The sequence below is a fragment of the Heptranchias perlo genome, chromosome 4, assembly GCF_035084215.1.
Source record: "Heptranchias perlo isolate sHepPer1 chromosome 4, sHepPer1.hap1, whole genome shotgun sequence".
Classification (NCBI taxonomy): domain Eukaryota; kingdom Metazoa; phylum Chordata; class Chondrichthyes; order Hexanchiformes; family Hexanchidae; genus Heptranchias; species Heptranchias perlo.
Window position 1 is genome coordinate 87,995,275 of NC_090328.1, and position 15,051 is coordinate 88,010,325.

At 43.1% G+C, this 15,051-nt stretch overlaps 1 protein-coding gene across 1 annotated transcript in view; it reads left to right on the forward strand.

Moving 5' to 3' along the window:
• The first annotated feature begins 10,648 nt into the window (after positions 1-10,648).
• Positions 10,649-15,051, forward strand: part of LOC137321089 (prolow-density lipoprotein receptor-related protein 1-like) — a 50,939-nt gene continuing 46,536 nt past the window's right edge. Inside the window, 2 exon segments of the mRNA XM_067983281.1 lie at positions 10,649-10,762; positions 14,326-14,445. Coding sequence (XP_067839382.1) covers positions 10,693-10,762; positions 14,326-14,445 — 190 coding nt within the window. The 5' untranslated portion in view covers positions 10,649-10,692.

The following is a 15,051-nucleotide window of genomic DNA, read 5'->3' on the forward strand; positions in this document are numbered from 1 at the left end:
CTCATGGGTGCGGAACTTGGCTATCAATTTCTGCTCGACGATTTTGCGTTGTCGTGTGTCTCGAAGGCCGCCTTGGAGTACGCTTACCCGAAGGTCGGTGGATGAATGTCCATGACTGCTGAAGTGTTCCCCGACTGGGAGGGAACCCTCCTGTTTGGCGATTGTTGCGCGGTGTCCGTTCATCCGTTGTCGCAGCGTCTGCATGGTCTCGCCAATGTACCATGCTCTGGGGCATCCTTTCCTGCAACGTATGAGGTAGACAACGTTGGCCGAGTCACAGGAGTATGAACCATGCACCTGGTGGGTGGTGTCATCTCGTGTGATGGTGGTATCTGTGTCGATGATCTGGCATGTCTTGCAGAGGTTACCGTGGCAGGGTTGTGTGGCGTCGTGGACGCTGTTCTCTTGAAAGCTAGGTAGTTTGCTGCGAACGATGGTCTGTTTGAGGTTGGGTGGCTGTTTAAAGGCGAGTAGTGGAGGTGTGGGGATGGCCATAGCGAGGTGTTTGTCCTCATTGATGACATGTTGAAGGCTGCGGAGAACATGGCGTAGTTTCTCCGCTCCGGGGAAGTACTGGACGACAAAGGGTACTCTGTTGGTTGCGTCCCGTGTTAGTCTCCTGAGGAGGTCTATGCGATTTTTTGCTGTGGCCCGTCGGAACTGTCGATCGATGAGTCGAGCGTCATATCCCGTTCTTACTAGGGCGTCTTTCAGCGTCTGTAGGTGTCCATCGCGTTCCTCCTCGTCTGAGCAGACCCTGTGTATTCGCAGGGCCTGTCCATAGGGGATGGCCTCTTTGACGTGGTTAGGGTGGAAGCTGGAAAAGTGGAGCATCGTGAGGTTGTCCGTGGGCTTGCGGTAGAGTGAGGTGCTGAGGTGCCCGTCTTTGATGGAGATTCGTGTGTCCAAGAAAGAAACTGATTCTGAGGAGTAGTCCATGGTGAGCTTGATGGTGGGATGGAACTTGTTGATGTTATCGTGTAGTCTCTTTAGTGATTCCTTGCCGTGGGTCCATAGAAAGAAAATGTCGTCGATGTATCTGGTGTATAGTGTTGGTTGGAGGTCTTGTGCAGTGAAGAAGTCCTGCTCGAACTTGTGCATGAAAATGTTGGCGTATTGGGGTGCGAATTTGGTCCCCATGGCTGTTCCGTGTGTTTGGGTAAAGAACTGGTTATCGAAGGTGAAGACATTGTGATCCAGGATGAAGCGGATGAGTTGTAGGATGGCTTCCGGAGATTGGCTGTTGTTGGTGTTGAGTATTGATGCTGTCGCAGCGATGCCGTCATCGTGGGGGATACTGGTGTATAGTGCCGAGACGTCCATCGTGGTGAGAAGTGTTCCTGGTTCAACTGGTCCGTGGGTACTGAGTTTTTGTAGGAAGTCTGTAGTGTCACGACAGAAGCTGGGGGTTCCCTGTACGATGGGTTTCAGGATGCCCTCGATGTATCCAGAGAGGTTCTCACACAGGGTTCCGTTGCCTGATACGATGGGACGTCCGGGTGTGTTGGCTTTGTGTATCTTTGGGAGGCAGTAGAAGTCTCCCACGCGGGGATTACGTGGGATGAGAATGCGTAGGATGCTTTGAAGGTCTGGATCGAAGGTCTTGATCAGTTTGTTGAGCTGGTGGGTGTGTTCTTTGGTCGGATCTGCGGGTAACCGTCTGTAGTGTTCCTGGTTGTCCAGTTGTCGGTATGCTTCTTTGCAATAGTCTGTTCTGTTCTGTATGACTATGGCTCCTCCTTTGTCCGCTGGTTTGATGACGATGTTGCGGTTGGTCTTGAGAGCGTTGATGGCGTTGCGTTGTGCTCGGGTGACATTCTGGACTGTCTTCTGAGTGCGGCTGATGAATCTGGCATTGACGCATTTCCTGACAGCTTGAGCATACATGTCCAGCTGAGGGCAGCGACCCTCCGGAGGAGTCCAGTTTGACTCTTTCCTCTTCGGTTGCTGTACCGCGGATCCCTCTGTCTGCTGTTCCGGATCGTCGATTGTCTCATTGGGTTCGCTGCTGAAATCTTGGGGTTTGTGGTAGAATTCCCGGAGCCTCATTCTCCTGATGAATTCCTCTGTGTCCGCCGCGAGACTAGTGGGGTCCATTTTGGTAGTGGGGCAGAAATTGAGCCCTCGGCTGAGAACTTCGATTTCGTCTGGTTGAAGGGTGTGGTCGGATAAATTGACAATAGACTTCCCTGTGGTTGCAACCGTGGTACCAGGGGAAGCTTGGTCGTTGCTGGTGGTGATGCCGAGTTTCTCAAGCTTCCTGCTCTTGGTTTTCATGTAGGCAGCGTAGTTCCGTTGCCTCGTCTGTTTGGCGGTATAACGTAGCTGGTCTGCTGTGTCCTGAGTACAGGTTGAGAGTATGGACTCTATCTTGGTTTCGAGGTTGTGGCGTCTGCTGTAGAGTTGGTGTATGAGATGGTTGCGGAGTGTGCGAGAGGTACGGCGGCAGAGTCTCTCAGCGTAATCCGAGTTGTATGTGGACTTGAGTGGGTTCGTGATCTGGAGTCCTTTCGGGATCTTGTCTGCTTTCTTGCAGCTCTGTAAAAACTTGATGTCTGTGTCTAAATGCGCGATCTTCTTGGATATCCTTTCCACTGTGAGCCGGCAGTTTGTGGTGTCGATGGTAGTCATGATGTGGAGATGCCGGTGATGGACTGGGGTTGACAATTGTAAACAATTTTACAACACCAAGTTATAGTCCAGCAATTTTATTTTAAATTCACAAGCTTTCGGAGATTTTCTCCTTCCTCAGGCAAATGTTTCAAGAGCTCCTTGAAGCCTACGCATTTATACATATTGAACAATACATGGTGTTTACAGACTGCCCCTGCAACTGCCCGTTGCCAAGGCAATCACCGTGTTCAGACAGAGAGGTGTCACCTGCAGAACCCCCGAATACACATTCAACAAAAAAACAAACAGGGAAAAAAAAGAGAAAAAAAACACAGAGAGAGGCAGAAACATCCGGAAGGCAGAGAGAGCCAGCAAATGACCCATTATATTAAAAACAGATAACATTTGTTCGCTGGTGGGGTAACGTGTAGCGTGACATGAACCCAAGATCCCGGTTGAGGCCGTCCTCATGGGTGCGGAACTTGGCTATCAATTTCTGCTCGACGATTTTGCGTTGTCGTGTGTCTCGAAGGCCGCCTTGGAGTACGCTTACCCGAAGGTCGGTGGATGAATGTCCATGACTGCTGAAGTGTTCCCCAACTGGGAGGGAACCCTCCTGTTTGGCGATTGTTGCGCGGTGTCCGTTCATCCGTTGTCGCAGCGTCTGCATGGTCTCGCCAATGTACCATGCTCTGGGGCATCCTTTCCTGCAACGTATGAGGTAGACAACGTTGGGTCCGGAGGGTCGCTGCCCTCAGCTGGACATGTATGCTCAAGCTGTCAGGAAATGCGTCAATGCCAGATTCATCAGCCGCACTCAGAAGACAGTCCAGAATGTCACCCGAGCACAACGCAACGCCATCAACGCTCTCAAGACCAACCGCAACATCGTCATCAAACCAGCGGACAAAGGAGGAGCCATAGTCATACAGAACAGAACAGACTATTGCAAAGAAGCATACCGACAACTGGACAACCAGGAACACTACAGACGGTTACCCGCAGATCCGACCAAAGAACACACCCACCAGCTCAACAAACTGATCAAGACCTTCGATCCAGACCTTCAAAGCATCCTACGCATTCTCATCCCACGTAATCCCCGCGTGGGAGACTTCTACTGCCTCCCAAAGATACACAAAGCCAACACACCCGGACGTCCCATCGTATCAGGCAACGGAACCCTGTGTGAGAACCTCTCTGGATACATCGAGGGCATCCTGAAACCCATCGTACAGGGAACCCCCAGCTTCTGTCGTGACACTACAGACTTCCTACAAAAACTCAGTACCCACGGACCAGTTGAACCAGGAACACTTCTCACCACGATGGACGTCTCGGCACTATACACCAGTATCCCCCACGATGACGGCATCGCTGCGACAGCATCAATACTCAACACCAACAACAGCCAATCTCCGGAAGCCATCCTACAACTCATCCGCTTCATCCTGGATCACAATGTCTTCACCTTCGATAACCAGTTCTTTACCCAAACACACGGAACAGCCATGGGGACCAAATTCGCACCCCAATACGCCAACATTTTCATGCACAAGTTCGAGCAGGACTTCTTCACTGCACAAGACCTCCAACCAACACTATACACCAGATACATCGACGACATTTTCTTTCTATGGACCCACGGCAAGGAATCACTAAAGAGACTACACGATAACATCAACAAGTTCCATCCCACCATCAAGCTCACCATGGACTACTCCTCAGAATCAGTTTCTTTCTTGGACACACGAATCTCCATCAAAGACGGGCACCTCAGCACCTCACTCTACCGCAAGCCCACGGACAACCTCACGATGCTCCACTTTTCCAGCTTCCACCCTAACCACGTCAAAGAGGCCATCCCCTATGGACAGGCCCTGCGAATACACAGGGTCTGCTCAGACGAGGAGGAACGCGATGGACACCTACAGACGCTGAAAGACGCCCTAGTAAGAACGGGATATGACGCTCGACTCATCGATCGACAGTTCCGACGGGCCACAGCAAAAAATCGCATAGACCTCCTCAGGAGACTAACACGGGACGCAACCAACAGAGTACCCTTTGTCGTCCAGTACTTCCCCGGAGCGGAGAAACTACGCCATGTTCTCCGCAGCCTTCAACATGTCATCAATGAGGACAAACACCTCGCTATGGCCATCCCCACACCTCCACTACTCGCCTTTAAACAGCCACCCAACCTCAAACAGACCATCGTTCGCAGCAAACTACCTAGCTTTCAAGAGAACAGCGTCCACGACGCCACACAACCCTGCCACGGTAACCTCTGCAAGACATGCCAGATCATCGACACAGATACCACCATCACACGAGATGACACCACCCACCAGGTGCATGGTTCATACTCCTGTGACTCGGCCAACGTTGTCTACCTCATACGTTGCAGGAAAGGATGCCCCAGAGCATGGTACATTGGCGAGACCATGCAGACGCTGCGACAACGGATGAACGGACACCGCGCAACAATCGCCAAACAGGAGGGTTCCCTCCCAGTCGGGGAACACTTCAGCAGTCATGGACATTCATCCACCGACCTTCGGGTAAGCGTACTCCAAGGCGGCCTTCGAGACACACGACAACGCAAAATCGTCGAGCAGAAATTGATAGCCAAGTTCCGCACCCATGAGGACGGCCTCAACCGGGATCTTGGGTTCATGTCACGCTACACGTTACCCCACCAGCGAACAAATGTTATCTGTTTTTAATATAATGGGTCATTTGCTGGCTCTCTCTGCCTTCCGGATGTTTCTGCCTCTCTCTGTGTTTTTTTTCTCTTTTTTTTCCCTGTTTGTTTTTTTGTTGAATGTGTATTCGGGGGTTCTGCAGGTGACACCTCTCTGTCTGAACACGGTGATTGCCTTGGCAACGGGCAGTTGCAGGGGCAGTCTGTAAACACCATGTATTGTTCAATATGTATAAATGCGTAGGCTTCAAGGGGCTCTTGAAACATTTGCCTGAGGAAGGAGAAAATCTCCGAAAGCTTGTGAATTTAAAATAAAATTGCTGGACTATAACTTGGTGTTGTAAAATTGCTTACAATTGGCTAAGAATAGAGGGATAAAAGGAAAAAAGGGACACAGGCAGTCAGTCAGGTGCTCGTTCCGTGGAGGAAGCCTGGCCTAGCGAATGGAAATTCTCTTCTCTCAAGCCAGAGACAGTCAGAATCAGACTGCTGACCAAGAAAAATGAATTAAGCCACTAATATGAATAATGTGGAGTATTTTTTATTATTTTCCTGTTCTTGAGAAGGGCTCTGCATTTTGTACAGGCCTTTGCAGCCTGATCACATCTTTGATGCAAAGGACATAATCTGCCATGGTTTTGGCTATTCGGTCTTTATTGAAACTAAAAAAGAAAGGGCAAATTGGATCATTGAACAAATCAAATACAAATCCTTGAATCTTTGGACACTGCACAGCACTAAACTCCTGTGGCTTTATGCATTCACTGTAATTTGTTTAGGAAAAGGAATGATCTATCAACCTGGATCGTGCAATTCAAAACTAAATCACAAGCTTTCACTTCCCTTTATTCTTCAGTCTGTGTGCAGTATTTTTTCCTAGTCAATTGACACATTGTATGTACTTTCAAAAGTGTCAAAACCAGGAGTTACTGTTGGTCTGTTGCTTCGTGGGAGTGAGCAGCAGCATTGCATCTGTAGGGCCCTGTAGGGAATGGTGCCTGTGAGATGATAAAATGAATTTCCCACATTAAAATAATCCTTTTTATCAAATTCTGTAAAATGCTCAAATTTAAACTGAAAAAGTCCCCTGAAAAACGGATTCATAAAAGGAAAGTTAAAAATCTGAATTTAAAACTGAGTATGCTGGAGGTTTTGCTAAACACAGTATCGTCATTTCGCTTCTTATGATCAAATGTGCAATAAAGGCTCACTGACAGGTAGAAAAGCACAGTCATCTTTGACCACTGGGTACATTACAGCTTTAATATATGTAAGTAAGATGCCCTGCTCTCAAGAATTTTATGTCCACCTAACAATAGGATGTACTGTTCCCATATAGTACATATTGCTTTCATCCACGCACTTACATACAGGTGCAGAGAGACACACTTAAAGAAAAACTACAAGCTGTATTTAATGACAAGTTCACAAGCCCAATCCCAATTCACAATTAACAACTGAAAAACAGAAGTATTTTTCAATACACAAACTGCTTTTTACTTGTTGTATTGCTTTAAGTGTCAAAGAGTTAAATCTTCTGGATTGTGAAACCAGTTAAATATTGACCAGATTTAACTTTATGTCTGGCGCTAAGAGGAATGTGATAATAATATTTAAACACCACTAGCCCAGTTATTGACACCAATCTGAAGAGAAAATGTGCGGCCGTTCCTGATATCGACACACACATGCAACACAGGAAGACTGTAAATAAGTAGCTGTTAAGTGATCTTTGGAAGAAGTCTGCAATGACCAAATATTAATTACTAGAATAAAATTTTTAAATAATTTGGCATGTGAAGGGTTCTCAAAATTCCCACATTTTTCATATCATCAACGAGGATATGACTTTTGGACTTTTATGGCAGAGGACCCAACTGCTGGGTTAAATATGGATCCCTGCAGACAGGAAATTCGGCCCATGAGGGCCTGGGACTGGACGTGCCCGGGCTTGTTGGGTGCAGTGTAGATTGTTCCTGAAAACCAGACAATGAGAGAAGACAGAATACGCATTCTTCCCTTTAAAACAATCAACCCAGAAAAAGACTTCAGCTTACACAAAACTAAAGCCCATCAAAACCTTACATAAATTATCGCTACTAACTACTAAAAGCAGGAAGATAGCAATCAATGCAATTATGCAAACCCATCAATACAATGGCTTTCAGTTCAAGACTAGTTACGGGGACAGGAAGCCAACAATCACCTGAAGAAGACAAAGTACTAACCTTGTTTTGGATTCAGATAAGAAATTCGAAAAACAGTATAACTGGGCCACCAGTTACAAAGCACAGGGGGGTTGGTTTTGGAGCAGGTTCTAAGCAGTTCAGTTTTAAACAGCAGTTTTGGAGCAGCAACCAGGCAACCGCAGCCCTCCACGAAGATCGCCCACCCACAACTGCGCCTTACCGCACCAACAGACTCTATCCAACTGAAGAACCTTCGCAGATTCCACAGACCAGGACCACGTGGGGACGGCAGGGCCCAGAGGACACAAAGAGCGTACCCCAAAACTGCAACCGGCTTACCTGGCTGGATTTCGAACTGTCAAGGAACCCTGGTTTGGTGAGCATGATCCCTGACCTCTCCTAGTTCAATTTAGTTAGGTTCTGGGGGTGGGACAAGGGTAAGGGGATTAGTAGGGTGATTTTCCCTCGTTATGCCGTGTGTTCCCCATTCTTAACTAAGTGTACTTTGTATGTCTGTATAATCTCAGTGTTATCCTAATGTTATAAGTTCATTTGTGACTTCAATAAACCCAGTTTCTTTTCTTGTACCAAAACCAGTTGTCTGTTGCACTTTGTCACAACCCTCAAATAAGACCAAGGTCTAGAACCCAGGGAGTGGGAGCGATTCGGACCGCTCAGAAGTCAGAGATGAAGCTGACACACACCACCACCCCCCTACACATGTCAATTCTAAATAAATAAATGGTTTCAAGGGCATAACATTTTCTGAAGATGGCAGAGGAGGGGAATTCACTTCAGAGGCGCTAGTAAACCAATATTGTACAATATACAAATATCTTGGATTTTTGGTTGAGGAAACAGATATCTTATTTTTCCAAAAATATACACTTGCACTCCTACTTTATTTTAACATATGTTTTTATTTCCTCAAATTTAATCCAGCGAGAGCCATGGTGTCAGCAAGTGGTCGTAAAATAGATTAATTTGCAGCACAGGGAGAAACAGCATGAAGTACAGAAGGCGGCCATGGATATGATTTTTGGCTTTAATTGTTGGGGAAACTGTACTGCAAAGTAAACAAGGCTGATTACTAGCAGGTGGGTTAAACTCCAAACGTAGCAAATGTGGCTCCTTTCATAAGCAGTTATGCACTATAAATGTAGTGTAAGAAAATGTGAAATATATAATCATTCACAACCCTTCTCAACACAACAATTGGCTAATTAGCATTAACACTGCCTCCAGTTGCACTGGAATCAAACCACAAAAGGAATATAATGCTCTATTAAGCCAATCTTTTAGAATTAATTGTTAACGAACAACAGAATACATTATGCAGACTTATATAATTTATATCTGATCTGTGGCAATGCCTGTAGCTCAGGTCTTCAGAATTGGGGTCAGCAAAGGAGCTCCAGAATGTTCCCACAGCCATCAGATTTCTGATTTTGTTTCTGTTTGTTGACTTACTAGCACATTCTTTCTGTTGCTATACACACACACTAATAAAACACGTTTTCCTTAATTATAACATTTTCATTTTGGTAGCTGCCACTGTCTTTTGGAAGTCAGACAGGAGATCCTGAGGCCTGTGTCAAACCAGTTCTGGGGGCCCCTCTAAATATTAACATTTGAAGGAGCCCCCAACATAGGAAAATTTGTAAACCACGCTATAACTCATCCATAACTTTATGGTTGCTGAGTTATCTGTTCATTATGGGGATGGGAAGTCATATTCCATAGTCTTCAGAATGTATTTTCTTTCATCCTTTCTCTCCCTATGTATAAATTGTACTTTTATATACTATAATTTCAATATTATATATTTTTATTGATTAAAACCTTTTAAAATATTTGAGGCTTAGCGTTTTACAGATTGCCCAAATAGACCAATCCATTGGGAAACTGTTTGTCTGACTACCTAGTATACAATTTACTTATGGAAGTAAACATTGTCCTACTCCCAGAAAAAGCCTTGGTTGCCTTTAAGTGCATCTTGTGCTGTCATATTCAAAAGCCAATACTTTGAACTGCTTTTTAGTAGACATTCATTACTAATTTAGTCCACTCATCATTCCTTATTAATCACACACCTTCAAACCCATCTGAGTATGCTGACAAAGTGTAATGCATGCATGAATAATCAGACACATCAAAAATGGAAAATGCTACTCGGATCATTTTAATCTAATGCAGCAATGTATGGAGGTAGTCAAACATTTAGCATGTAAGGGGCATGCTTGTAAACAGTATATATATATATATATGAAAGAGAGACAGAGAGAAGACATCCATGAAGCTACATTTTACATAGGTCTAATTTACATAAATCTGTGATTAGCAAGTGGCAATTTCCAAACATACCTCTAAAGATCTGATAGCTCAGGCTAGAGTTATACAAGGCTTTTGTCAGTTTCATGCAGTTTGCAATCTCCTAAAATTCTCTCTCCCTATTTAGTGATATGTTAGTCAGATTGTCCAACACTGTACAGCACAGCATTGACATTAATTATATAAAAATACTCACAAGAACTTGTCAATTTTCATTTTAAAGAGTATCTTCCATTCTAACCAGTTCTATATAAATGAGCAACCTCTCAAAATACTTAAGTAAAACTTGAGCTACTTGGATCTTGAGCTACTTGGAAGTTTGTAGCTTTAAAATCTGAATGTATTATTACAAAGAGTTGCTGTACACTGTCCCCCATCAAATGAGAAATAAATGGATCATCCAAGTGGCAGTAGAGTTCTTTTTCAGTCCTGGTAAATTGGAAAGAAAAAAAAGGAGGGGGGAAAGATCTAATAGTGCAAGAGTAAAATCTCCCTTGTGAGAAGCTTTCGCCATATACATTGAAATTATTAGTGAAACCGGTTAACCAACAGAAATAATAACATCCAGCTGATCAGTCAGCATTCACCCGACTCCAATCAGCCATATGAATATCACGACAGGTCCGGAGTTGTCACGCAGTTATTTAATAAGGTAATTAGGTTCGGAGGCGCACATTGATCAATCAGTTGTTCCGGACAGCAAAGGGGATGTAATATAAAAGCATGTCCCCGCACTAGTTTGATACGTATATATTTTTTTTTGTCTATCTCAGTATAGTTTGATTGGGGGGGGAAAAAATCATTACTCTAGCAAGCAAAGTTTGGGCTGCTGCTTTTGATTAAAGCAGTGATATGATTCCCTTTCGTGTAGCCTTGTTGCTGCTGTCAGTAGTATGTTTAAATCCGAGCAGATTCGTAAATGGTGAGTAATATACACTCCATTGTTTCCAAGTTGTGAAATTGGAATTAGTCTGTTGAAGTCGTAGTTTGCAACTTGAAGCGTTCACTGTGAGGGAAATACGATAGGCACAATTTCTAACAAGTGTAGAATAAAATGTTACTATATGTCCTGTTACATTTACGTACCCTATCGGGGGTTATCTATAAAATATTAATGGTTTTCCTTATGTAAAACTCTTAATACAAGTAATGCACCTTTTTATTGCTTTGCAAACTTTTTTATCTGCAATTGCAGGGACTCCTCCCCAAAGTGTCCAGCGCTCAAATTTATTTCACTTTGCTGCATATTTAATGGCCCATCTGCAGAACAAAGCGAGCAGCTTTCAGGAAGTGCTTCTAGTAGAATCAACCCAAATCCTTTGCTGTTAAAATATGCCATTTTATCTCATTAAACTGTAATTGTAGACATCTGTGGAATGCAATTACCAATCACATTAAGGAAGTTGAATCTACCCTCGCCCATTCAGCCAAAGGCTGTAGTAACCAAAATAGTTATAGATAAACAACACTTTCTTGTATAGACTGTGCTTGGTGTCCACCCACCTTGTTTTTGGTCATGTTGAGTATTGTAAATTGATTTGCCAACATTTTCAATTTTGGTAGTGTATATAGTTGCTAGTCAGTAGATCACTTGTGACATTTTAAAATGTCTTCTGCCTGGCATAGCCAATATGGCTGTGACTAATAGGATTGTCATTTCTAATTATAAGATTCATATCTTAATGTCTACTAGTATGGGCACTTTGCTGATAGATATTGTAAATTGTTGTTGATCTTTGAGTGTGCCGAGGACCCATGGTCAGTAGCTTAATATATCCAAGGAATATGAGGTAGTATATTTCTTGCCCCTATTGGCTGAGTTACTGCATTGCTGGTGTAAAATTAAACCATACAGACCAGAGGTCATAGGTTTGTTTTAATTGGGCAGAAGTTTAGGCTGTGCATTTGATCTTACCTCCGAGACTGAAATGAGTCAGCTGTGGCTAAGTCTCGTCTTAGAGTCAGATGGTTGTTGGCTCAAGTCCCACTCCAGCGACTTGAGCATGTAATCTAGGCTGGCACTTCAAAGCTGTACTGTCAGAGGTGCTGTCTCTCAAATGAGATGTTAAATGTCTGAACCCTCAAGTGGATGTAAAAATTCCACAACACTATTCAAAGAGGAGCAGAGGTGTTCGCCCTGGTGTCTTGGCCAATATCTGCCCCTCAACCAACACCAAAAAAAACATTATCTGGTCAATTTATTTCATTACTGTTTGTGGCATCCTATTGGCACATTTGCTACTGCATTTCCTACATTACAACAGTGACTCTGCTTCAAAAGTACTTAATTGGCTGTAAAGTGCTTTGGGACATCCTGAGGTGCTATGTACATTACGTTACATCAAAACTACAGCACAAACAGGCTATTCAGCCCAACTGGTCTATGCTGCTGTTTATGCTCCATGAACCTCCTCCCTCCTTACTTCATCTAACCCTGTTAGGTTACCCTTCTGTTCCTTTCTCATGCATGTGCTTTCTAGCTTTCCCTTAAATGTATGTTATTTGCTTCAACTCCTTGTGGTAGTGCATTCCACATTCTAACCACTCTTTTGAGTAAAGAAGTTTTTCCTGAATTCCCTATTTGATTTATTAGTGACTCAATATTATATTGATGACCTCTTGTTTTGGACCCCCCCCCCCCAACCCGGCAACACACGGTAGATGTAGAGAAATGATGTGTTCACTTATCAGGTCACCCCTCAACTTTTTTTTTCTAGAGGAGTCTCAGCCTTTCCTGATCAGGATATCCTTTCTGTTCTGGTATTATCTTTGAACTTTTTTGCATCCTTTCCAATGCTTCTAGATCCTTTCTATAATATGGGGACCAGAACTGTGCACAATACTTTAAATGTGGTCCAATCAAGGTTCTATAACTTCTTTACTTTTCAATTCTATCCCTCTAGAGATGAACCCTAGTGCTTGATTTGCCTTTTTTATGGCCTTATTAACTTGCATTACTACTTTTGTGATTTGTACATCTGTACCCCTAGATCCCTGTTTAGACTTTTATTATCACAGCAATATGTGGCCTCCTTATTCTTCCTACCAAAATGCACCACCTCAAACTTATCTATATTGAAATTAATTTGCCAATTACATGCCCATTCTGCAAGTTTATTAATGTCCTTGCATTTTGAAGTATTCTTCCTTTCTAATAACTAGCCCCCCAAAAAATCATCTGCAAATTTTGAAATTGTAAACCCAATTCCTGAATCCAAATCATTAATGTAAATTGTGAACAGTGGTCCCAGCACCAATCCCTGTGGAACACCACTTTCCACCTTTTGCCAGTCTTAGTAGATACCCTTAACCCTAAACTCTTTTGTAGCCAACTTGCTATCTATTCTGTTGCCTGACTCCACATGCTCTGACCTTAATTGTGAGTCTGCTATGCTGTACCTTTATCAATGGCCTTTTGAAAATCCAAATATATTAATCTCTTGCCAACTTTTTGTTACTACTTCAAAGAATTCAATGAGGTTGGTCAAGTATGACTTTCCCTCTTGAAATCTGTGCTGACTTTTTCATTCTCTAGATATCTTCGTATTACATCTTTTGAGTAAAGATTCCATTATCGTTTCTACCACTGATAAGCTAACTGGTCCATAGTTTCCTGGACTTGTTCTTTCCCTTTTTTTAAATATGGGAATAACATTAGCTGTCAATTCAATCTGTGTGGACCAGGGGTCTTATCCTCCCTAAGTTTGATCAATTATCTCCTCCTTTCATTCTTCCCCCCCCCCCCCCCCCACCCTGTCTATCATGTCTTAATATTTTTAAATCTCCTAATGTCCTGACTACCCTGTCTCCCTGGTAAATATGGAGTCAAAGTAGCTATTCAATATTTTAGCCACTTCACTGTCATTACCTGAGTTATTGTGTGCATCCCTTGGTGGCCCTATTGGTATTGGGTTTTTTCTCTTTTTGTCTGTAGAATACTTGTTTATATTGATTTAATCTTGGTTCCTCTTTGCTTTCCTAATTGTTGTTTTGATTACTTTCCTAACCTCCATATTCCTTTTTTTGTATTTAAAATGTGCCACTTAATTGAATTTATATTCAATGTGGACAATACATTTGTGTATTACTAATTTAAAATTGATATTGTGACCATCTCAACTCTAATCATTAAATCAGTGTCAATTTTTCATACCTTAGACTAGTTCCAGCTCCAGTGGGGAAGCCAACTAACTTCAAAACCTAAGCTCCATCTAGAACATAGACTCAGTGGTTTCCTAAATGGGCATTAAACTTGCCATTTTTCAAAGTGAAATAATTCCAAATGTCAAAGTTGTTCATAATGAGTTGACAAACTTGTGTAGCCTTCTGAAGAAAATAGATTTACTTAATATTACTCATTTTAATCTGAGGATTGATTTGTATCTACCACAAGAAAAAAACAAATACAATTTGGCCATTAAGTGCAATATTAACTGACTTTTTTAAAATTCTTGTTTAATAGTTCAACATCTTTTTTTTTAAAAGGTTCAAAAGCTTCCTGTAATGCATTACAGTTTCAGTGCAGAAATGGGCGCTGTGTACCTTTACACTGGAAATGTGATGGGGATGATGATTGTACTGATGGTAGTGATGAAACTTCCTGTGGTAAGTAACTAACTTGTCTTGAGCTGGATAGTACTCTAGATCAGCATACAAAGGGCCTGAGTTCAGACAAATGGGATTAATACTTCCTCGGGCTGCAAGAACCCTAAATTAATTTGAAATGTCTCAACCAATTCCTGGAGATGAGCCTGCACCATGAAATTCCCTCTGTATAACATATGAAATAGGAGTAGGCCATACAGCCCCTCAAGCCTGCTCTGTCTTCAATATCATGGTTGATCTTTGACCTCAACTTCACTTTCCCACCCAATCCCATACCTTTTGATTCCCTTAGTGTCCAAATATAAATCTATCTTGGTTTTGAATATACTGTGACTCAGCACCACAGACCTTTGAAGTAGAGAATTCCAAAAATTCACAACCCTGAGTGGAAAAAATTCCTCCTCATCTGTCTTAAATGGCCGACCCCTAATCCTGTGACTATGCCCCCTAGTTCTAGACTCTCCAGCCAGAGGAAACAACCCCCTCAGCATCTACCCTGTCAAGCCCCCCTAAGAATCTTGGGTGTCAGATCACCAATCATTCTTCTAAACTTGAGTATAGGCCTATTTCTAACTTGAATTGGCAATCTGTAGCTGTGGCATGAAG